The sequence below is a fragment of the Notothenia rossii genome (assembly GCF_949606895.1).
Source record: "Notothenia rossii genome assembly, chromosome: 7".
NCBI classification, from domain to species: domain Eukaryota; kingdom Metazoa; phylum Chordata; class Actinopteri; order Perciformes; family Nototheniidae; genus Notothenia; species Notothenia rossii.
Window position 1 is genome coordinate 74,594,918 of NC_136905.1, and position 24,800 is coordinate 74,619,717.

General features: G+C 38.8%; 4 protein-coding genes across 8 annotated transcripts in view; all 4 read right to left on the reverse strand.

Moving 5' to 3' along the window:
- Nucleotides 1-50: 50 nt before the first annotated feature.
- On the reverse strand, nucleotides 51-6,571 carry LOC307046449 (thrombospondin-type laminin G domain and EAR repeat-containing protein-like; the record flags this gene model as incomplete). Its single annotated transcript, XM_079692845.1, has 12 exons — nucleotides 51-641; nucleotides 958-1,059; nucleotides 1,190-1,368; nucleotides 2,163-2,395; nucleotides 2,505-2,706; nucleotides 2,804-2,962; nucleotides 3,692-3,762; nucleotides 3,850-3,981; nucleotides 4,109-4,265; nucleotides 4,387-4,477; nucleotides 4,872-5,233; nucleotides 6,350-6,571. 12 exons carry the CDS (start codon nucleotides 6,569-6,571, stop codon nucleotides 488-490), a joined length of 2,064 nt encoding a protein of 687 aa, XP_079548971.1. The 3' UTR covers nucleotides 51-487.
- A 3,419-nt stretch (nucleotides 6,572-9,990) lies between these two features.
- On the reverse strand, nucleotides 9,991-13,851 carry LOC307013116 (small ubiquitin-related modifier 3). The gene is made up of 4 exons (XM_079640375.1): nucleotides 13,692-13,851; nucleotides 12,677-12,805; nucleotides 12,486-12,557; nucleotides 9,991-12,309 (listed from the first exon to the last, which is right to left on the reverse strand). The coding sequence occupies exons 1-4, from the start codon at nucleotides 13,710-13,712 to the stop codon at nucleotides 12,247-12,249; spliced, it is 285 nt and encodes a 94-aa protein (XP_079496501.1). The 5' UTR covers nucleotides 13,713-13,851; the 3' UTR covers nucleotides 9,991-12,246.
- An 818-nt stretch (nucleotides 13,852-14,669) lies between these two features.
- On the reverse strand, nucleotides 14,670-19,631 carry LOC307013115 (pituitary tumor-transforming gene 1 protein-interacting protein-like). Its single transcript, XM_079640374.1, has 7 exons — nucleotides 19,389-19,631; nucleotides 18,426-18,478; nucleotides 18,048-18,156; nucleotides 16,951-17,053; nucleotides 16,299-16,364; nucleotides 15,787-15,833; nucleotides 14,670-15,379 (listed from the first exon to the last, which is right to left on the reverse strand). The coding sequence occupies exons 1-7, from the start codon at nucleotides 19,471-19,473 to the stop codon at nucleotides 15,342-15,344; spliced, it is 501 nt and encodes a 166-aa protein (XP_079496500.1). The 5' UTR covers nucleotides 19,474-19,631; the 3' UTR covers nucleotides 14,670-15,341.
- Nucleotides 19,632-20,489: 858 nt separating this feature from the next.
- myo10l1 (myosin X, like 1) overlaps nucleotides 20,490-24,800 on the reverse strand; it is a 54,099-nt gene continuing 49,788 nt past the window's right edge. For all 5 annotated transcript variants that reach the window (XM_079691988.1, XM_079691987.1, XM_079691986.1 and 2 more), the window contains 3 exons: nucleotides 24,535-24,711; nucleotides 24,263-24,454; nucleotides 20,490-23,851 (listed from right to left, as the gene is read on the reverse strand). In XM_079691988.1, coding sequence (XP_079548114.1) covers nucleotides 23,747-23,851; nucleotides 24,263-24,454; nucleotides 24,535-24,711 — 474 coding nt within the window. In that variant the 3' untranslated portion in view covers nucleotides 20,490-23,746. The remainder of the gene's footprint in view (nucleotides 23,852-24,262; nucleotides 24,455-24,534; nucleotides 24,712-24,800) is intronic.

Below are 24,800 nucleotides of genomic sequence, written 5' to 3' on the forward strand. Positions count from 1 at the left end.
ATCATTCATATTAAATGTTTTTACAGAAATATATAAATCTCACATAGCTGTATACATTTCTGTCAGACAATGCACACAAATAAACAGATAAACTCTCATAAAAATATTGTGCTTGTGATATGTGGGTTATTATGAGGTACATCAGTTGTCCACCTAGCGCTGACAGTTGAACCTCTAGGTCATTTATAGTAGTCGCCACAAAATAATTCTGAAATGTTTTCATTACTTACATTTTTTCTCAATGTACGCATGTTGTCCTATTGTTTAACCCACAAAATCCCTAAAACAATATCAAGGCCATGACCTAAATTGCAGCTATGGCACTATATAAATTAGTAACAAGAAGAGAAAAGCCACATTTGCATAAACCCAATCACACATTTTAAATATTATTGCAAACATCGTCTCACAAAGGAACACATTGACACTTCCAAGGAAGAATGAGAACATGTACACACACAAAGAAACAGTGCACTCTCCGTTTTTCCTAGTAAGTTTTCAGCTTAAAGATCTTGGCAAGAGGTGCTTTGGCACTAGAATAGATCAGATATGATTCTCCTTTGGAGCTAAAAAACTCCCAGTCACTGCATCCAATCGTTGGGAGCCAATGAACAGGAACAAATCCTTCATATCCCTGCCACCTAAAATTAAAAAGAGAATAAGACTCATATATAAGATATGTCTGCATTTGTAAGGCTCTATAGTCAAATGAGCTAGGTCCTACAAATAAAGTAAATACAATAAAATAGAATAGAAGTAGTGCCATAAGAGTCTATATACAAGTGATAAATAATTTGTAAGTTGCAAACAGGTGAATGTAGTTTATATATGTTATCACTAGCGTGGTTCAAAGGGGGAAAATAAACATTACTACATTACAACAGCACTAAGTTAGAGAGCAATCAGAATGGATGAATTATTTTACACTGGGAGGGGTGTTGTTGACAAGTTGAGTACCTGTAGAGAACGCTGTTGAGAGAGTACGATTCCCCGTTGAAGGAGTTAGCAACAACCAGAAAATATTCCTCCCCGAGGCTGAAGAACTCCCAGTCCACTGCACTGGAGAGACAGAAAGGTATGTGGTGATGTTGAGAGGTTGAATTGGCAGCAAACAGCTTATTACACAGGAAGTGTGCTCATGATCTGTCTGTATGCACCTGGCAATGTTCAAATATTATGCCATCTGTACCTGTAGGTGACTATATCCTGGAAGCGGACAAACAGCTGTCCAATCAGGTCCAGTTCGTAGATGGTGGAGTTGATGGCATATTGACTGGGCCCATTACCCTGGAGTCTGTGTCCATTGGCTACAACCAAGAAGACCCTACTGCCAATCTGAAACATTTCCCAGTCTGTAGCGCAGAACGTCTAGATAAACAATCAAAGAGAAATCATCAGGTGTTTTTACTTGAGTAAAAGATCTAGAGACCTCTTTGTTTGCTTGAAGCTAAAGATAATACATCTGAAAGAGAAGCTGCCAAGAAACTAAATGATGTAAAATTATATATTTGAGCTCATTTCCTGATTATTATAAAATGATTAATTTCCAACTGCCTCAAGGTGATCTTAGAAATCCTCACATCCAGCTGTGGAGTTCCCCTAAATCAACTCCTTTTGGTTTTTCTTGTGACTATTAATTTGTCAACACTGTCGCCTGAAATGTGGCGGGATTCAAATATGATTCCCTATCAGTTACATGTCAAAGCACTGCTATCGGCAAACAAATGATGGTTAATCCATTTCTGTCTGTCAATCCCTTTTTATCTCTTCTGTTTGTGTTTCTTCCTTCTGTGCTTTCAGACAAGATGCTTTTAATTTAATACTCATCTCAAAGATACAGATCTAATCGAAGGAAATCAAAGACCAGCTGGAGAGAAGATAAACTATATGTAAATGATGGTGTAAAAAGCTACATTAAAGTGGAAATAAGACTAATTTACACTTCAAACTTCAACACCTTCCAAATATTTCCCTGATAGAGTACCAAACAGATGTTTATTTTCAAGTTTGACAGGCATATTTTCCCCTGCGATGGAGGTTTTTGGTTTGGTTTGTTGTTCTGTTAGTCAAAAGAATTACTGAAAAACTATTGGCCCGATTTAAAAACTTCTAGTTTAGGTACATTTTTGCATTTATTTTGCCGTTTTATGTTCACCACATACCTTTATTGTCTGAAACACCTGGAAGCTTCCATTGACCCAAACGTAGATGACAGAATCAACAGAGGTTGTCACTCCATCAAAAGCATTTGCGACCACCAGGAAATGGTACGGTCCGACTGTGAAGAACTCCCAGTCGTACGCCCCTGAGGTCCGCAGCATCTGATGGACCTCAAAAGACTTTGTCAACCTGTTCCATCTGTATATGACACTGTCTATGGTGTGATTTGTATCACCTGAAAGAGCAACCAGAAAGAAAGAAAATGAAACAGGGTAGTTTGTGCATGTCATCCCAAGATTTATTTAAGTAAACAGGAAGTCATTTGATGGATGTTTGGTTGTTACCTTGTCTGTGATTGGCTACAGCGAGATAGGTTTGTTTATTGATTTGAAATGCCTCCCAGTCCCGTGCACAATGAGTCTGCACAGTCTGGAACCGCACAAATAGTTTTCTCCTTTTGCTCCACTTGTAAATCACAGAAAAGTCATTCTCTGTTGGTTTGCGCTTGTCTGGCCCTCCTCCAGAGTTAGACACCACCAGATAAACCTAGATCCAAGTGACAAAAGACCAGGAAATATCAGCTCTCCACACTACTTTGACCAGGTGGATGCATGAGCCCAATTTATATTACATCACTTCCGACCTTTTTGCCAATGCTGAAGTGTCTCCAAGCCAGAGCTTCATATGTGCTGATATTCTGGTAGAGCTGGAAACCTGAGTTGCTCCACAGATACACAGCAGAGCCAGAGGCTGACCTATGAGCCATAGCCGCCATCATACCCAGGCCAGGTAACTGGAACACCTGAACATTTAATACAAAAATAATGAAAAATTATCTTTGAACAGCATTAAGGTAGGCTATAGAAGAATGGAATCAAAGCATGCTGAACATCACTGCTACAAACGATTGTTTGCAGAAATGTAATGAAGTCACAAGTGGGACTGCAACTGAAATAAGCACCAAGATTAGCCAAATTAGATGTCTAGCACCTACTTTTCCTTCTTTCCCTTGTCTTGTATTTATTTTTGCATGACTGCAGCTGGGAAGCCTCCTGTCAAAATGGAAGGTTTCAGGCCTGACCTGACCACAACTTAAAATCCATGTGTGTGAATCTCAGCATGAATGTCCTGGTAATGTGACTGGAAGTTCAAATCAATCACTGAAATGAGAATTGCTCGCTGCTGCTGTTCCAGCCAAAGCTGTCGGTAAGGTCTGCAGTGGAGGTACCTAGAGAAAATGTACTTTTGACCAGAGGAATTAAGCACTAGTGGTATGGCTCCAAATCCCTTTTCCCCATAAAACTGTAAAACAGGGTTATGTGCAGTGTATGACCCCTTGTCACATCATGCATATCTTGTGTTTCACAAGGCAAAAGAAAAAGACTGTAGATCTAAGATAGACTCCTTGTGTGGGTCCTTTACCCTATAGGGAACCCTTGGGCCTGTAAGTCTGATATTGTGATGGCTGTACAACAAAATAAAAAATATAAATATTAAAGTTATACAAAGTTGATGTAATGTAAAAGTATACCTCTATGTCATGTGTCTCTGAGCTGGTGGGGATGACCTGGTGTTCTGACACGTAGTCCAGTCGTTTATGATCTGAGTCGATGGAGTAGTGAGATTTTTGTAGATGTAAAGCTGAGTAAAACAAGCTCATGAGTGGATGTTTGGATGGTAAGTTCTCACCTTCTAACACGGTGATCCACACGGTACCGTCACAGAGATAGAGGCCTTTACTGAGTGGATTGAACCACATCTGGCCTTGGAGCGTCTTTGAGCACGGTCGCTCCGTCCCCACTGACACTCGCTCCTCTGTCACTGGCAAATCATGATCAAAACAAAGATAAGCAGACAATCAAAGGGCAAGGAAGCAGAAAAACATATTATTTGTAAGATATCTTTCATAATACTTTAAAAAGTATTTTAAAATGTGTCTGCAAGTTACCATAGGAAGTCACATGGCTGTCCCCCTCACTCTCTATGACAGAAAGGTCTGACAGAAGTGGTGGTACTGACAGAACTGCTAGTTGGGGGTCAGAGGAGGGGCAGATATAATGGGTGGCGTCCAAACCTGGCACCAACACCAGCTGCCGCAACAGACCCTGTACACGAGGCAGCAGATAAGAAGGAAAAGGATTTACTTTTTTTTGTTTTTATCGGAAACATTTTTTATTATGTGGTTCAGAAAACGTATTTTTCATGTTCAGAAAACACAAGTCTTACTGAATACAAGCCTTTCCATCTTCCCCGACTGCCAATGTGAAATCTGGCTCCCTGAATGTTGAGGTCTGGAGGGAAAGGCCCGGAGGGAACTCTGATGGCAATAAAAATACATCATTATTTCTAATAGCTGAGCTAAGTTGTTTTTCTTCAATGAATGACACTAACAACTCTGTAATTAAAGGAGTATCCTCCATTCTCCTGTTTGTGCTACTGAGACAGGAATAGTATTGTATAGACACCATACGGTAGCTGATATTCCTCCGCTCTGTGTGCCAAAGGGAGTTTCCACAGAAAAACCATATATCACACATTGTCAGACCCCTGTGATATAGCTGCAGGGTGTGAGAGGATTTGGAGCAGTGCCATTGTATTGTGATGAAGGATCTACAATCCCTCAAAGGAATTTAGAGGCAACAGGAAGAGAGGATGGTGGGAGACAGACACACCCAGTGAACAAAAAACTGAAAAGCAAAAGAAAATCTTACATTTCCAGAGGTGAGTTGCAGTCCACAGTGAGCCTGACATGATGACTACCAACGACTAACAAGAGCGTGTGCCACTGATTGTCATCCAATCGGGTGCCTCGAAACACCCAGTGATCTACGACCCCTCTGTGACCTTTAAGAAGGAAGTGCAGACGATTTTTCGAGAACCTCAGGCCCAGGATGACGCGTCCAGGCTCCTCATTACTCTTGACTCGCCTCTCGTCTTCCCTATTTCCATTTTGCTCTTTTCCACTGACACCCGTCTCTAAAATGTCCCCCTTATTATTGTCCTCTTCTTCCTCCCCCACTCCTGTTTTCGCTCCTTTTTTTGGCTCCGTCAAGGAAAAGATGTATTCATTTCTCTGAAAGGTAAACAGGGAAAACAGTCAGTATTTGACAAGGGCTGAAAGTAACAACGTACATTTACTGAAATACTTATTAAATGCTGCAAAACATTAATGAATTAATCAAGGATATCGTCAACAGATGAATCGATAATGAAATATTTGGATTTTTAAATGTATGTCCCAGAGGGGTATATGTTCACCCCATCGACACAACAGATATACACAGCAACACATACTAGCAATAAATAGCGATGCAACAACACAGCGACATGCATCAACATATAGTAACAGCAACACACAGTAACCCCAAATACATATAGCAACAGATGGCTTTTAGCAACAAACAGACAGTAAACAAAAACATCATGTGTGAATCCATATTATCCCATTAGTGTCAGCAAGGAAGATTGTTAGGGCTGCTTAGTGAGCTCTTTTTCCATGTCAGTGTCCTATGTCTCCAACATGAGAGGAATGAAGTCTTGGATCGGGGGATTAGTGTCATTTGATATTGTGAGAGCGATGTGTGTGAGATTTATATCTGATACACTGGGTGTGAGAAGCAGATTAATTTGGAGGCAGTGCGTGTGATGCTGGTGAGTTTTTTTTCCGTTGGTGATGGTAAAATAGTGAAAAAGCAGGGGAAACATGTATGCTTTTATAACTAAGCCACAGGAAGAAGCAGTTGTTTAATGGACTATCAGTGATGAAAAGTGGAACATTTGTATTTACAACCCAATTTTGTACTTCTTTTGAAATACAATAGATTTAAAACTGTTACTTTTCAAATCACTTAATCATACTGCAACATCAGTTTTAAGATTAACAACAGTTTAATTTTCAATGAGTTTTTATACAATGCATATACAGTATAAATATATCCCTTAATATACTCCATTGTTCAAATTGCCTCCACCACAAAAATGCTGCATATTGAGCATTTCTAGGTACTTGAGGTTGTTGATATTATTTGTGTACTTTAATTTTTTATCATTTTAAATGTAGGGCCTTTACTTGAAACAGAGTTTTTTCACACTACACCGGTATGGGTACTTTCACTAAATGAAGAAGCTGAGTACTTCTTTGACCAAGAGCATTCAGTAACGGATGTTTCTGATAAACGTGGAGCCTCACCTTGGGCGCAGTGCTGGAGAACTTTAGAGTCACAACAATGGAGAATTGTTTGGGGAGGAGGTCGCAGTTGACCAGCAGCTGGGAGGAGGGAAAGCTCATGGAGGTGTGAGGGCTTGAGAAACTGACGCCCCTCACCCCTCCGGCCTGCTTCATGTTCACCCCTGGCACCATTTTGGAGGTGTCCCTCTCCAGGACAAAAGACAAAAGATCCAGAGGAAGCATATCTGCAGACAATAAGCAAATAAAGAACTCAGAAAGAGTGTTTTACAGCTGAAAGCCTTATTTATGGAGGAATTGTTACACTAAAGCAGTTGTTCCTAGACGTGGGGTAAGGACCCCCTAGCGGGGTCGCAAAATAAATATATGGGGCCCTGAGATGATTAATAGGATTGCAAATAATCAATAAGATTATCTGCTTCCCACACTTTTTAGATTTCTCATCAATAAATTATTTAATCTCATGAAGCTCATTCTTAGGAATTGATGGAATAGTCAACCAAATAGGGAAATATTGTATTTCATACTCCACTACAATTATTTGACAGCTTTAGTTACTTAACAAATGAATATGTTTGCATACAACACATGTGAAAATATGTTGATATGAGATGCTATGTGATCAAATAAATTGCCTAACAGCATTTACAAGTAGAGCTGAAACGCTAAGTTCATTTACAGAAAATACATTTTTTAATGCAAAATCTTAACACTGATTTTGAATCTTTGGTTAATTGTAACAGACATCATTTTGTGAATTTTTACAAACCAAACAACCTATCGATTATTCAAGAAAATAACCAGCAGATAAATCTATAACAAAAATAATAATTTAGTAGTTTCAGCATAAAAAAGTCATTTGCTCCAACTCAACCAACAACAAGGGTAAAACATGCCTTTAATATAAATGCATCAGTATAATATTATGTAATGACATGACATATAACAGTCCCAGAGGACACAGTAATATTACTTTTAACAATGTAAGCACATTTTCCTGATAATCCTGTTATACTTTTACTTAATTAAGATACTTTTATAGTGGGGTCATTTACTTGAAATGAGGTAAGGAATCCGACCACAGCTGCTCAGAGGTAAACCATTTGAGACAAAAGGAGAAGACATAGCTTTATTGAGGTGACTCATGTATAAAAGAGTTGGGAGTCACTACTATAAACTGATAAATCAATTATAATGCTGGAGTTTCTGACCCACCCGGTGTTTGAGAAATAGCCCTGGGTGATGGTGGAGCTATAGGAGGTGGGGTTGTTATTAAAAAAGGACGCTTCATGAGCAACGGCAATAATAGAAGAGAATTGCCCTGAAATTGATGAGGCATCGTAATGTTCGTCCTGACAATATGATGTGGATAGAATTGTTGTGGAATCCTAACCACATCCAATGTCTGTACTTGTTTGTGGAAGTTCATTTAACTTAATATTGCACGCAATACTGCACACACACACACAAACACTCCCACTGCACTGTAAGCAGACACAGACAGTTGGAATTATCTAAAAGAATTTTAGCTGGAGGGGTTTCCCAGGTTTCTAAATGAAACTCTAAACCATCTGCACAATAATCATTAACTGAACATCAGATGTGTTGAAGTGAGCTGAGGTAATAGAGAGGGAAGCTGAGGTTGGGGAGAGGTAAAATAGAATTAAATGATGTTACCTGTGCAGCGTCTCCATGTGTCTGTGGTGCAGTCAATGACCCTTAACCCCAGGAGAAGGAAGTGCAGAAAAATGAGCAAAGTCATCACAAAAATCCTGTTTGGTTCAGTTGCCAGCCGGTGCGAATGTCTCCATATCAAAGATATTTTTTTCCTTCTTTTGTCTCTATTTTAAGTGACAACAAACACAAGAGAAAACTGTGTATTATTCATGTTGATATGATTTTCAAGATCCAAAGAAAGACTTCTAGCCACAAACTCTGTTTCTAAAAATCACAAATATATAAACGAAGACCCAGAGCATCTGAGCTGGAAGAGGAATTCATTCATCTGTGTGGAGAATCCTGCACCTGCAGCTCCTTTTAAACACCAGAGCCATGCAAATCACTAAACAGCCTGTCATTCATCCTCCCTCAACCGCCTCTGATGACACAGACCTGCCAGAGGGTGAGCTGCTCCTGTGAGCTGCTCCTGTGTGTGTGTGTGTGTGTGTGTGTGTGTGTGTGTGTGTGTGTGTGTGTGTGTGTGTGTGTGTGTGTGGTACACATATTTCAATGGAATAGTATAGAAAATGTCTGTCCAAAGATACATTCCTCCTGATATTCACGACATGACAAGGGGCCATAGCAGACAAAATGTAATTAAAAAGGCAACCCAAAAACATAACAGTTGTGACCTTTTGTCCACTAATGGAAACATGGATATGAGCGGAGCTATTATCATATTAGTTGTTATCCCTATAGTTTATTACCTGAGAAACTGAGGTATGTGCATGAACCCAGCTGTGATATTAAAGTCTCAAACCAGGATGTTTTCCAAAATAATCTGCAAATATGGGGCAGTCTGGGGCCGTGAAATTAGGCAAACACTGCAATGACAAAGTAATAAGATGGCCTGGGTTAAATACAAATTGATAATATAAAATTGGTTAAATCCCATGTTTTGACTATGGTCACCTAAAAATGTCATTCAACAACAAAGCCTATTTGATCCTGATGTGTTGGTTACTAGGCGCTCGTGTAATATTCAGTCTGTGTTGTAAGAGACGTCGGCATCAGACCTCTCTGAATCCTATCATCCACCGACCGGCACATTTACAAGGCAAATACACTTTGTCTCTCTTCTTGTCGCTGATAAAGATCATAAACTGCACGCAGATCATGATACCAGATATAAACCCTGCCCTGCTTTTCTCTCTTTCCATTCATTAATCTTTCTTCCTTCCAGGCATGGACTGCAGTTTCAGAGGGAGATGTTTGCATGCAGAATTGTGAATAGAGATTTTCCAGTTGTTTTTCCTTATTCCTGGTTTGATATATCAACTGCTGCCATACGGCTTATCACTTTTCCAGTTGTGGTGAAAGTAACCAGTCGATGTGTCAGATTAAATCTAAAACTCTAAATCCGGCATTGGCTGATAAAGGGACTATTTTTAATCCTTATCGGATTTAATATAATTATTTTTTTTATAGGCTCCTTTAATCAACCAAGTGATCCTTTGTATTATTTCATGTATTTTCAGCTACGTCGTTGTGTCACGGATAATGTTATTCTAACTTTTGTCTTTATATTTAAGCAGAAATGTCTAGATTCTTGTGTTTCTGCATGTCCATGTTTCATATCAGATATAATCTTTTTTTGGTGAATATTCAGAGAAGTGTGTTTTGTGATAAATTAAATCAAAGCAGACAAAGCCTATCATAGTTCACTGGCACCATCTAGCTGTCAATTTCCTTAAAGACACATGCAGTGTTTCAATCTTTTTAGCAGGCAAGGCGTGTCTTTCTTATAATCCAACACCTCAACTATGTATAATTGTGTTATGACAGCCGTGTTCTGCCACGTGACAACATTTCAAGAATACCAGGTAGAAGAGAATAAATAGTTGACACGTGACGTGTTGTAAGAAAGCAATATCAATACCACATTTTTGAACACACAAAGAAATAACAATGCATGTGACAGCAAATCTGAGTACCAAACTATATTTATTGTATACAGTAGTAAAAGACCACAAATAATGTACAAATCAGTAGAGAAACAAATAACATAAGACGTGGGCCCAATTCTTCGTACATGACAAGGCTTAGCTCATGTTGGCCAAGCTTAAAATATCTTAACCTAGCTAACCAAGTTCTTCAAATGCAAGCGGAAGGCAATCCTGACAACTGCTTTTTTTGTGAATGAAAGGCAAAAACTAGGATCAATACTTGATGTGCTTGTACAGAGGTATGTTCTTGGGAGAAGGACAAAAAAATAAACTGTACCAAGCTAGCTTGTCAAAGGCTTGTTAATCACTGTAGGAAGGATGATAGTTTGGTAGTCCTTAATAGTATTAGTGAACATTTGAGCATGTGGCAACAGTGAAGCTTTTCAAACAGTGATGTTATATGTTAATTAAAAACGTTTAATGTTTGGCATTTACAGTTTTTATTCATATAGAATGCATACAAAAATACAGCTGACACATGATTTGGACTACAATTTAATTACCGAAAAAAAGAAAGCTCCTTTCTAGTGTGGCTGAGCAAAACTACATCCAAGGTTATGGAAACGTATCTTGCGGAGACTTGAACACATGAAAATAAATTACATTTGGAAAATTTAAAAATGTTTTTTCATGATCCAATTCACTCTGAAAATAATCTTGTGGACTACTTGATTCAAAAACACATTTTCCCGACTCAACTGAGACACCCAAGTCCAGGTCAGGGCATCAACAACTACAACAAGCAATCTCATGTAATGGTGTACGAAGAACGGGGCCATGTGGGTACAGAACAATTATCTCCCAAACTGCATCGGTTGCCCTCCTAATTTGCAACAAACTGAATGCATCCTTCTCTGAAGTGTAAAATAATGGAGACACTCATCACCACCTAAGACTGTTTGCAGATCTGAAGTCAGGCTTTTGAACAGATTGCCTTAAGCGTTTAAACAAAAGAAAATAGGTTGATTTCTGACAAAGCAGCAAAAAGTGTCTTCAAAATGAGTTGGCAGAAACTGACTATTATTGGATATCCGCTCTCAAACTAAGAGCTGCTTTTCTTCAAAAACATTTAGAATCAGTTTTCTCATGAGTCTACATTCTCAAAGACAATGCAGAGATGACTCAAGAACAGCATTGAGTAACAACCTTCGAGTTATTACCCCCAAAATGTAAAACACACAAGCAAAGCCAATTGTAAGAAACCATTAAGGACTGGCCATTGACCACTGACCAGCTTAAATCAGAAAAAGGGGCAAGAAAACAAGTCATGTATTCCACATTAAGAGACCATCGTTACAAAGATAGACCACAACCAGTTCCAGCAAAGGATAAATAACATTTGTTATCTTTTGTCTGGATGAGCGAATAAAAGTCTGTACCACGGATACCCAGAGAAGATTTCTCAATTAAAAAGGAAGCAAATAACATGAATTAAATACAAACTCCCTTAAAATGTGACGGGTTAGACCTTGCAATTTGCTTCTACAGTGATCCAAGTACATCAAATATAAAACAGAAGTTCATTCTTTGGAGTATTGGTCCAAGCCCCAAAACTTAATCTAACATCCACTGAGACTTCTATAGGAAAATCAACAAGCCTCCTGCATGGTAATTGTTAAAAGACAATTAAAAAACAAACAAACATTGCAGAACTCTTAAGCGAAAGCACCTAAAATGCAGAGAATTAAAATACCTTTCTTGACAGAAAAGCAGGAGTCACCGTTCAGATAAAAAAAGCCCATGAAAGCGAAGTGAAATGGAAGGCGGGTGTGTATTAAGTTCAGATGGGTGCTTCCACTTCACAACATTTCCATGCCTACTGAGTGTGACCCCGGACAAAAACTTGCATTCGACCCTGATGGATGAAAACTGTGACAATATACCAGATACTAAGCTTTCACTGGAGAGTGAATGAGAAGCACTGACTAACCAGGAACACATGTGACGCGCTGTTGGTCCAATCGCAGCCTGCGGTGTCGGAAGGAAAGGTTGTCCTGATTGGCCAGCAGAGAGACTGTTGACACGCACAAAAGTTCAGTCCTGGCTGTGACAGTACATAAACAGCTTAGGGGCCCCCTCCCCTCACACACCTGACGAAGAACCATGACAGACATCTCAACTGAAGAAATAATAATAATAAAGATAATAATAGTAGGCTGAGAGGAGCGATGGGAAGGGGAGGGACAGTGAAGGTGGCTGAGGGTGGCCGTCAATTAGGGTGGTGGTGGTGGGGGCTTAGCAGTGTCCACCTGTCTGCTGCTGGAAAACATCTATGGTGTCTTCATCTTCCATCTCCAGCTGAGAGAGGCAGAGGAAAAGAGATCCCAGTAAGTACATATAAACAATAACTATACAGGTATAATGATGCAGATTTATAAATATAACATTTTAGTAAACTTTTCAGAGACGCTAAATAAACATTGCTGAATATTCTCTTCAACAGTGACAAGCTTCTATGTTGCATAATATATTACCTGTGCAGGTGTATCCGTCTCATTGATAGGCTGGCCGTCAAACCTGAACCTGATCTGCCTTATTGCGAGACCCTGCAGAAGTGAGGACAGACATGATGGTGAATGTACACATAGTAGCAACATGAAGTGTGCAATTAATGATAAGGCTGTTTGAGGTGTTTCAGTAAGTTCAATTTGGTCTTTCAGCTTACCTGTCGGTCACAGTATGCCTTCATCAGTTTGCTGAGCGGTGTGTGTCTTTTGATTTTGAACTGGACCACCGACCCATCTTGCCCTGCAACCTTAAGATTGATGTGATCGTTCTCAGTCTTTACTCCCTCCTGCAAAAAAAAAGTGTTTAACATGGCGTAAACATGCAGGTTACAAGCTACAGAGTCACCACATTTATGACACTAATGGAGCTTACTCTAAAGTCACTGCATGGTTCACTGCAAAAGAGCAGTATTACAGTTGCATGACAAACGAGGTAACATAAGTTACCACTTACCAGGCTGCCAGCTAACGCTACAAGCCTGAAACTTTTAAATACATTTAAGTGAAAACTCGATGTGTGGTGAATGAAAACACAATTAAGTAGTTATTTAAATAAACAAACGTATGTGAGTCAGCATAAAACATGCAGGTTAAGGTTGCTTCAGTCACAGATGCTAACGTTAGCATGATTAGCTTCGGGCTAGGTATTTGGCACACGAGCCCCTTTAAGACCGATACTGAGTTTAGCTGCCGGCTAACGCTGCTAGCGGTTTTGTTTGGTTGTACTGATGCAAAACAGGCACTGATACATTAAAAACAACCACAATAGCACAGCTACAGTGTATTTTATTTCTGTGATGCACCTCCATTTGCGCTCTTTTGTAGCTGCTGCAGTTGCGGCATTTTCTGCGTTGCGGGCATAACGTGGTCCCGTTTCGACAAAGAAAAAAATCCGCAAATGACAATCATGGTGTAATTGACATTTCCGAGCAAAATCTTCGAGTCTCCATTTAGTATGACATCATATATCCACCAACAGAGTGATTTGTAGCCGCATGTAGATGTAAATATGGATGTGACTGGTACTCATTCATTTGCGAAACAAACACTGCGCCGATTCAGAGAAACGTGCAAACCAGGCCATTTTAGATTGCACATCTAAGAAATGGTTTGGCAGGAAATCTACTCAGCAATCACTATAAATATACAGCTATTTAATTCCTTATATCTTACCTTTGGCTTTTCCTCTGACATCCTGGCTGTATTTTGTGTGCTGGGGGTTCAAAGTAATCGGTTAATTGGGCTATATTTGTCTTTCTGCCGCCTTCTGTGCTCTCTTTTCCTCCGCTGTCGGGTACGCGCTTTGGACCGAAGTTATAATGAAACGATTGGATCCGAGAAGACCACGTGACTGGTAAATCTCGGGAGCGCGGACACGGGAGCGCGCATATGCTAATTACTCGAGCACGCGAGCCCATGGAGTGAATGCTCTTCTATTCCTCTTAATACTCCTACAATAGCATGTTTTTATAGGATATGTATATATATGTATTAAAACAGTAAGTAGGCTATATAAAGTAGTGCATGAAAATTATATTAAAAACATTTTTTTCAGATTTCAAGCACCATTTTAAATGTCCTTACGGCTTCAAAACTATTTTACCCACAAACACTATATTTACTAAAAGCAAGTTTAACTTATAGAAAAATCGTTTATTTTAACTGATATTTAATTATATATTAAATATAAACATTAGGGCTGGACCCAAATAACCAATTGTTGTAAAAATAGGTTTTGGATTTTCAATTTGGGTTTAGATTTATTTTTTTCTCTCTCAGAATACCTGACATACATAACACGTCAATAATTCCTGTTTCTTCCATTTATGCAATTATTAACAATACAACAAACTAAGTGACTTTATAATGTGGAAAAATACACTAATTTAATTAAACGAAGGTTTTGTATTTCAGAGCTGTACCATCCATCTTAGCTGAGAGCGTAGATGTCTGCCGTTGTACTTCTCGAGTCTTGTGTCATGGAGACATCAGGCAGAGCGCTTGGACTGTATCGGAGAGGCTTTACAGTTTAAAATATGGAACTTTCTCACTTACCTGAACCTGACTGATGAAATATAAGGCAAAAGTTCTTGTTTAAATTATAGAACAACAGAGTCAAATCACACAATAAAAGTCCAGCGTCAATAAGGATTAAAATATAAGTCCAGAGTCTTTTTTATTTGGCTTGTGTGTCTATACAGGATATACATGCAATGTAGAATTAGGCAGACTTTTATCAATCATCAGGATCAACAAATTCAATTTTAATTAATAATTACTGGGAGCAAGGGTACAGTGAAACATGGAGCAGTAACACAATACAAATTGGCCTCCTACATCCCCGGATAAGAATGACTCAATTTGAGATAAGATAAGTAATTAGACAGTACAAAAAGAGCGTATACTTTAAGTTATTCTCAAAATCAGCAGCAACTCAGAGGGGCAAAACAGATCAATCTGAAAATGTGCAGATACAAAGATATTATAGCAACCAAGCTGGATTCTCTCCATTCTGTACATTTAAACTAAGGACTTTACCTAATAAATAGTATAAGGCTGATGCTATCGGAGCCGCACAATAGACTATTATAGTCTTGAAAAGCACTGCTGCCACAGGCGTCTATTCTAGCTTTTGGTTTACAACCTCTTAGGAAATCACATTGAGCACAACAAACCTATTCATTGGCTGGAAAGAACAATACATGCTAAACAAAACTACTGTCACCTGTCTTAGCTATATTACATTAATTCTCACATCTACAAAACATGTTGTTGATGTCTGCTCTGCGAGAGGTCAGAGTTCAGAGGAAAAGAGAAAGATCCTCATGCGAATTTGGAGTATGGATTTTGCCCACTTAGTCCTGGAGAAACATAAAACAATCAGTAAAAGTCTTGAATCAACTTCATTTCAAAGAGTAGTCTTTGGGAAACATGTATACTTGTTTTTCTTGCTGCGAGCTAGAGGAGAGGACTGGCACCATTGTCATGTCTTTCAGACTAAAAGGAAGCTAGCATCAGCAGCTGGTTAGCCTAGCTTAGCACAAAGACTGTAAATAGTATGTAACATCTATTGCTATGTCTGTAATATGCTTACCAGTGGGTCTAAAGATGATCAATATTGTGTTATTTTGCATTTGTTTATATCTAAAGAACAACGTGTACCAATAACACATTCAAGGGAGACGGAACAACATATCACTTATTTTGTACAGATGTGTATGATAAAGACAGGAAAAAAGGTAGTATGTAAGCAAGTGAGTGTGCTCACCATATTTCTTCCTGATATCGTTATGTCTCTCGTTCATTTCAGCTTTCCTGTAAGGACAAAACAATCTCTTATGAGCACAATGACTGATAATACGTTTTAAACACTCAAACACTCCCATAAGTCATGTGGCTACAAGCCAGTTTGGGCTAGTAACAGTTTGACGTATGCTTTTGTAGTTTGCTATGACGGGAACTGATATGAATCATGTCCACCAAGGCAACAGGGGCAACTAGAGTGGCAAATGGCTGTGGATACTGAACCAGTGCCTTTGGCCAATAGTTCTCTATATGAATACATCTAATGTATGTGCATTTTTACTGAGAAAGAGATCCTCACCGGTCGCTATTTCAGTAAGATGCAGCCTGATAGTCAGACCGATTTGCTTTATTATTAACCGTTTTAATTGTAAATTCAAGTCCACCTATTGTATTTGAGTTCACGTGTTACTGTGTATCTTGAAACATCGTGTAGCACAAGGGCAAACATCACTTTAACAGAACATCATTTCTTACCTTTCTTCCTGCTTTGTCCTCGTCTTGTTGGCCTGTTTCTGCAACTTGGCTTCCGTCCTTTTGGATCTGACACACAAGTTAGGCTAAGGTTAGATCCTGGAAAGGTACTCAGTGAGTGTTTCCAGGTCAGACGCCTTAAGGTAACCACACCAAAGCTGACAGAAATGTTCAGCATGTGGCCGAATTATCTTATCATCATTGAGCTTAAATATTCCTAAATACACAAGGATCATATTCATATCATAACATCACCTTGTAATGAATTAAGTTCCAGGCACAGAAGTATATTAGGAAAGTCGACGTGACATTAATCTAGACGTATTCTGGCTTCAAACTCACCAAAATGTACTTTCTGATTTCATCATTCAAGGACAAATTAAAGAAAAGTTTGTTTGTTTGTGTTATTGTTTGTTAAATGCAAGTATGTATATCTTTTTGTATTACTCATGTCTAATGACAAAATCCATAAAGTTGCAGACACTGTAAAAGATAGACGGTAGGTACTACAACTATACAAAACAAATCATGTCTGACCTTTCTCCTTTACCTACAGTTCATTAAGTCCCTATAAAAAAAGTTGCATATTCCCTTAATCATCATTATCATAGAGTGATAAGATCTCCATAAAGTAGCTCTCTCGCTGCACACTTACCCAAAGTTCTCACACTTGCAGCAGCAGAACAGGCAGATCAGGAGGGCGATGATGAGAATTGCACCCAACACTGACAAGGTGATTATCAACGTCTGGAAGTTCACTACAGACAAAAACAGAGAAACACAATGACAAAGGTATGCAGGAATCCACAGACCCAGATCTACCTTCAAGATAGAAAGAGAAAACACGTTCTTCCTATTATTCAGCACTACTTTTCTTTTCATCACATCACTGACATAGTCACTCTTATCATTCTAATAGTATGTACATTGCAAAGTGACTTTTTTGACCGCAACCACTTGTAATGTTGCTTGGTTTTTGTGTTATCTTTAGACCAGGAGACATAAAGGTCAGTTCAGTGCAAGACAGAAGTGCAAGTCCCAGTTTGACATTTACAAATATATGTCAAAACTGTAAGTACTCTTGTGAGAATGTTTAATTATCTGTGTTCATTTTTAAGCCCCATTTTTGCTGTAGTCTTACCTTGAAAAGCACACCAATACTTTATTTATCATCATAATTAATATAATTGACAGCCAGTAGGGAAATATTGTACATATGAGACAACAGAAATGTGTCTATTGTCAGAAGATTTTCAGAAACATTCTATTGCCTTACATTTCATTGAGTATATCAGACAATTGAGACATTGTAGATATCAAAATTGTGTTTGATTTAATCTGGGGAGCTGTCATGGACCCTTTTCCCCACTTTCTGGTGTTTCATAGACCACACTGAGTTGATTAATTTACAATGAAATAGATCTGTACTGGCAGTCCTTCATCAGAGGAATGTAGCTGAGTCACCTGTGACATTTGCTTGAGTTAATTTAGGTTGGACTAAATGGAAAAATACGAATGATTAACCAGTTCCTTAAAACGAATTTTTTTTTTGCATAGGAATTGACAAAAAATCCCTAAGTGAATAATGAACTATAGGCTTATGTGTGCACTCATTAAAAGGGTCTTTAACAGTTTAGCTTCTTCTACCCAACACAATCTCCTGTTAACGTTGAAAGAATGTACATCTGAGTATATGTTGATAGAAGTGTGATTTTAGATATGATTGTATTTTAATGTGTTTGTATTTCTTACTCCAGCAGAGCCCCCAGCGTGCTTCTTTCAGAGGACAGAGTGCATGTGGTGGAAGGATGGTCTTCACTGGATACGTTAGACACAACTTGGATGTGATACACCACAGACACTGTAAAAATACCAAAACACATAAAGACTTATTATCTGAATTGAATCAGGTATTCATATGTAGGACACAGTTGAAAATGGAGGAAAACCGTGAGAGTGGATAACAGATCAGTTAACTCCTCAAACCTGTTTAACTGGTATGGAGGTGGAGGAGGTGCCAATGGCTTTGTTTCCTCCACCTGTAGCAGGATGCTTGTTTTTCAATCATAAACACACAGAGACAGACTCACAACAAAGGGAAATTGACCCAGCAAAAACAAAAGAACTGACCGACACATTTTTCAGACATTCCTCGCAGTTTGTCCCATTCTTGGACTCACACGCTGCGAGAAAAGAAAATCAGTTTAGATAAAAGAAAACACAAAATGATCCACAGAGGGTAAATAAAGGAGTCAGTTTGAGGTGCTCAAATGTTTCCTCATTAAATAAACAACATTAATAATAGCTGGAAACACTGTGAGAGGTAGATTAAATGACGCATGAGCTCACTGTGGTTTTTGTAACTACTGCTAATCCTCATGGGACACTTTCCATAGAGACACAGCACAGTAAACACACAGACTCCACACCAGTCATGTTATTATCAGCAGACTGCACAGGACAACAGTTGGGGTTATCTAAGTGTAGCCATTTGCCCTAAAATGAAGGTGTAAACAAACCAAGTATCCTTGTTATGTGGTTGGTTGGTTGGGTTGGTTTGTGGCTAATCCAGCAGGTTTCTTTACTCTGAATTAAAAAGTGGGGGTTGTTGAAAGCGACTCATTGTTCCGGTTTAGAGGTTTCAACAATACACAAAGATATGAAACTAACAGAGGTAGACTGATATTAATGTAGTCACTGTTTATCTTTGTTTTAGGTGAAGATTAATATGCTGAAACTCAGTCTTTATTTATCTTTTTGGCAAATAGTTTTATGAGAAATCTGAGACCAGAACAATTTATTTGAACTGTGTTGGTGCTATATTTCACTAAAGTGTGTTTGGTTGTTTTATGTCCTGTTCTATTATTCAAAATGTAAGATATTAGAGAGCTCAAACACGAAATAAAAAAACGGAAAATATTGTAATCTAAGGTCAAAGCAGTGTTTTAATAAATCAGGTGTCTATTTGTTGCCTTTCAATTTTTCCTAGCACATCATAAATCAAAACGATGGAACTAAAATCGATTAAAAAGAAATGGAGTGTGTCTGTAGCAGCAATGAATTCCTCAGTGATTCACTGATTCCCACTCCTACCTTGGTCAGCTGAAGACTTAGCGAAAACTGTCGCTAAACCGAAGAGAAGCAGCACAGCAGCGAGACAAATCCGTGAATCCATCATTATAGACGCACAATATTCCAGAAATTATCCCTCAGACTCTTCGTCTGGGAAGATTTGTAAATCTTGTAAGCGTAAAAACAGGAAATGTGTGTTGCTTGGATGCTGAAACTGGAGAAGTGAACTTAGGGAGAAGGAACTGATCACTGAACCCTGACGCACACTCAGTACGCAAAAACGAGTGGGGGAAGGTGTGTGCGTCTGCATGCATTTTTACCTTGAAGGTAAAGTAAAGTAAACAAAGAAAAGTGTCTCCTCTCATTATATTTTCCCAATGTTTTCACTTCTTTTGCAGCATTTCACTAGTTTGACTAATTCTATCAGTTTATATTCAGATATTGAGTACATGGGTTCACAAGATGCAGGCTATTTGGGCGTTTTGGACATTTTTGGAAGAGGAAGGTAGAAATTAATTAATTTAACATTACTTTTTATATATACATATTATTACATTCTTTAAATCACTTGATGTTTTCTCTATAATATTTGCTCTTTATGAACAGTTCTCTATAGTGACTAGTGGATAGGTATAGATAAATATGCAATGGTAGTAAATCAGTGAAATCTGAGAAGTTTACAGTAGAAATTGCTCCTTTTTTGGACCTGCTAACAACTGAAAGAAATTGACAACTTGAGCCTCAATCAGAAGCTGTGGTTTATTGAGGAGAAAACAAGACGTGCTGTTTTTTTATAAATTCAAAATGTTTTAAAAATATTCTAAATTGGCTATTTTTAAAGTGAATTGACATCATTTTTGTTTCAATCTGCCTGTCGAACAAGCAAATAAACATATTTCCCCAAATCTCAAAACTTATCCTTAAATCTAAAATAGTTGTTTTATTAGCTGTTAAATGAACATGGAGAAATGTTTCCTTTTATAATAGCGGAAATATAATGTAGCATACAATGAAAATATAAGTGGAGTACAAGTAACTCAAAACGTTATTTATATAGTGCTCAAATAAATATCCTAAACCTTACTTTACTGGTCAGAATAAATTCACAAAGACAACATGAACTAGAGGACAATAATTCCAATAATTTATTAAAGCATAATTTTGTAAAGCCAGTTACAAATAAAAAAAGAACAACACACATATCTCTCTCTTTCTCTTTTCTTTTGTTATAACAAGCACAATGTTAATGACGATAATATGCATAATCTAAGATAAGAACGGGCCCCACTCTGGCCGCCTGCGGCTGATAACAGGACCCTTTGTGATGAAGTTGCCCTTGGAAACGGATTTGGGATCAAAAATCCAACATAATTTCTCTGCAGTAAACTCACTGATCGCATGTCAGCCACTATGGGCAACTTCTTCCCACTCAGTGTAATATCAGTGATATTTGGTTCTGATATTCACTTATATCAGAACCATAGATATAGAATAACTAGAACAGACAGATCCAGGTTCCTCCTTACATATGGCTTATGGGTTCTCTGGTTCTCCTTTCCTTTTAGCCAAAACTAAAATAACTAGAAGTTCAAACAGGAACCTGTGAGTGAGTTCTGCTTATTCTAAATCTATAGGCAGGATCCCAGTGGGCTGTGTGTCTGAGGCAGGGCCGTAGCTAACATTCAGGACACTGAGGTCATGTCCTTTGTGTCTTTTCTAGGACTTTTTGGTATTTTATCATAGGTGGTAAAGGGACATTTATTTCTTCAATGAAAAATCATGATTGGAGTGTTTTTAAGATTAAATGCGTTTAGTTTTTTTTACTTTAAATATGTGCATGGCAAATCTATATTTTAGCTATTTTCTGAACAGAATGCTATTCCAGTTCAGTATGGGTTCCTAAAAATTAAGTAGCCATTCAACAAATGTACATTTTCAATTATGCTTCCAGAGAACCATATTGTCTTTTATATTTTACTTATAACAAATTGTATATTTGGGGGTGTTGAAAATCTTGACTCATGACCTCAGTATTACGTCCTGGCTACGGCCCAGAAGTGTGGCGCTTCAGGTAGACAAAACATTTCAACCTTTAAAGTTCCACTTCATTGAAATATCTGGCAAACCATAAATATTTTTCAGGGCAAATATTAAACAGAAACTTGTTAAAAAAAACTTCAGCTGACAAATGAGTTGGGCCATGTCTTGATATTAGTATGTTCTGTGATATCTAAGTATTCCCTCTAGATATTCAATGTTGGGAAACACTTTGTCTCCAAGGATTTGTCACCGGCAGTGCCACAGAGAGAGGTGACAGAACAGTGAATTTTCTTTCAGTCCACGCACTCACGCACACTCACGGACACACGCACACACACACACAGCAGTGATGACTGTCAGCATTCCCAGCGATCAAAAGCACATCTGGGCCCATATCCTCACAGTGTCTTATCCTATCCGCTCCTCTTACACCAAGATTGTAAAATTCCAATATATTTGTATACAATATTCTTCCAAACACACCTTGCAATACATACAGTACAATTATAATTAAATAACCCTCTAACCCTTATAAGCCCATGCTTTTTTCCTCTAAATCACAATCACGTCACCATTCTTTGCAAATGTTAGTTATGTAAATACTTCTTAATTTCAAGGAATACACTCATTATAAATCACTTCTCATTTCCCTTCTCTTTTCCAACTGTTACACTATGAACACACACACACACACACACACACACACACACACACACACACACACACACACACACACACACACACACACACACACACACACACACACACACCAGAGTGGTTAAGATAGCAGAGGGCATACAGTACAGTAGAAGTATCAGTAATAGAAATCACATGTTCATAAACAGGTTGGAAACATAAACAAACCGGAGCTCTTATGCGTTATTGTTCACTGATCTTAGTAAATAAATAAAATAAGAAAAGCATGAGCAGACAACGATATATAACACTGTATGACTCCAATTAATGCTGCAGAGTGATTTACAACAATGCATACGTCATCAAACACTGTGAAACCACAACCACCAAAGCAGCCTGTCTCATTATGGTCTGTGTTTTTAATAGTTATTTCTCTGTGAGTCACATTAATGGCACAGCCAGTGAATTATAGCATTGTTTTTGGACATACAGTAGTCATTATTAACACCATTCATTTGCATTTACACAAGAGGTGTCACATTGTATTTAGTATGGCATCTGTACAGTGGCCCACCAATAATTCAGTAATTACTCTTATAATGTGTGATATACAGTACAAAACAATACATGTTGGTTCATGTGTGTATGTGAATATACAGTAGATATATGTAGTGTGTATTACAAGTAGACATGGACAGGGAAAGGTTTTGTTTTATACTATTCTGGTTGATATTGTTCTCCCTGTAGTGCCAAGCGAGGCTGTTTCCCATGCCCTGACTCTCCATGTCGAGTTAAACTTGACCAGAGAGCCTCCAAAGCAAAACCTCTACTCTTTCTTCTGAAGAATATCTCTTTGATATTGTTCCGAAATATTTAAAGCCACTTCCTTTGGCTGTGTTTTCTTCTTGTGGCCACACGGTGGCACTGACGAGTGAGCGAGTGAACACTATATGTGGAGCTCATTTTCCCCTTTAGTAGCCCCTGAAGAAGAATCATCATCGAGTCCTTTTTCTCAGTCACAAACAGATGCGATACAGCTGATGTAACACATAAACAACAGAAAGAGAACAAGAAAGAGAAAGCAAGCAATAATTTAGCGTAATAACTTAATATCAACAGCAAACAAAGATGCAACAGGAGTGAGGACACGTGAAGAGAAAGAGAGAGACTCTTGAAAGTGGAGGAGAGAGAAAGAAACAGATTTAACTGAGAAAGTGTGGCTTTCTTCTTCTGTCTGGCAGTGCACTGGGGGGTGGAGGGGGGGGTGGGTAGGGGGTCGCCACCTGGAGCAGACTTGTATTGGGCGGCTGAGTTGTGCTTGTTATTACTGAGTTTTGTCCAGAAAAAGGGAAGCGGAGGGAAGTTTGGAGTGTGCTTGAACATCTACATGCAGGACTACAACTGGCGGGTTATGTATTTGAAAGGACCGTCCCAAAAAACAGGTGGTTTTCTTTGACATGCACATTTTTAAATAGATCCCCCCTATCCCAAGTGAGACCCAGGCCAGTAGAGTGTGCGTTTGGCTTCTGTGTCCACTTCCATCTTTATTTTCCTCCCATTCGATCATCCATCACTCTTGATTCAGCCTTGAGGAATAGCTGGTTGGTGCGACTGCCTCCATATAAAAACAACCAACCAATGCAGGGGGGGCCAGAGGCGTCTGTGGCCCCTGGATGAACCGGGCTCTGATTGGTTTGTGGGAATCACCTGGCCCAGGAACTGCCGGTGCTGGTAATCGACATGGTGCTGCAGCGTTTCTTCACCACCATGTTGATGTAGGCCCTCATGATCTTGGTGATCTCGCCAACCTAAAGACAGAGAATGAAGTGATTGGTTTATAGTTTTCCAGTGGTGATATTATCTTTTATTTATGAGAAGAGAGTCTTGTTGAAATAAAAAATATGATTGTACATGATTGAATAAACGAAAACATCTAAAGTTAGATGTCTCTGCCTTCAATTCATAAAAACTCCTTTAAAGTCATCCAGAGAAACCAGTTCAGTTTAATAAAGTTGATCAAGTAAATGACCACTTTCGGATCCTCATCAAAAATAACAAACAAATAATCAACATGTTATTCACTAAATAAGTAATGAAAAGATGAAACTAATCTGCAGGTGCAGCTAGGGTTGAGTACTGAAATCCAGTTCCGATTCGCAGCCCTTAAGGAAGAAAAAATACTTGAAAATGATAAAAGTTAGTAAATATTGAGCTCTCACCAGTGGTGTCTCGAAGTACATCTCCCTCTCGTCCACGATGATCTTGTAGGTGCAGGGCTGTGACGCCCCAAAGAAGGTGATGTGAACGTACTGGAAGGTCTCCAGGGGCTTCGGATCGCCTCGCTTATACACCGACAAGTTGTCAGCACTCACGCTCAGCCACAGATCATGAGGGAAACCACCCTCTTTACACTGCAGAAAACAAGAAGAAGTTACTTCGTGGTTTTTGCAACAATCTTTGCTATCCACCATTTGCTCTACTATTCTCTCACCTCCACATCAAACAGAGTAGATCCATATCCAGGCCACTCCTTGCTAATGCTCATGTATTTAAGCATGGCCTGATGCTGGGGCATGCCCTGCAGCCGAGTCCACTTCTCCAGCACGCTGGTCCGTGTGGCCGACGTCTCCTCCTTCACCCACATCTCGTGCATCTGCTCCTCCTCCACCTGCAACGACAGCCAATCAATGAAGAGCACTTACAGTTTCTTAAAGAAATTCAGAAAGCAAATCCAGTTTCTTAGGGAGGTCCATCTTT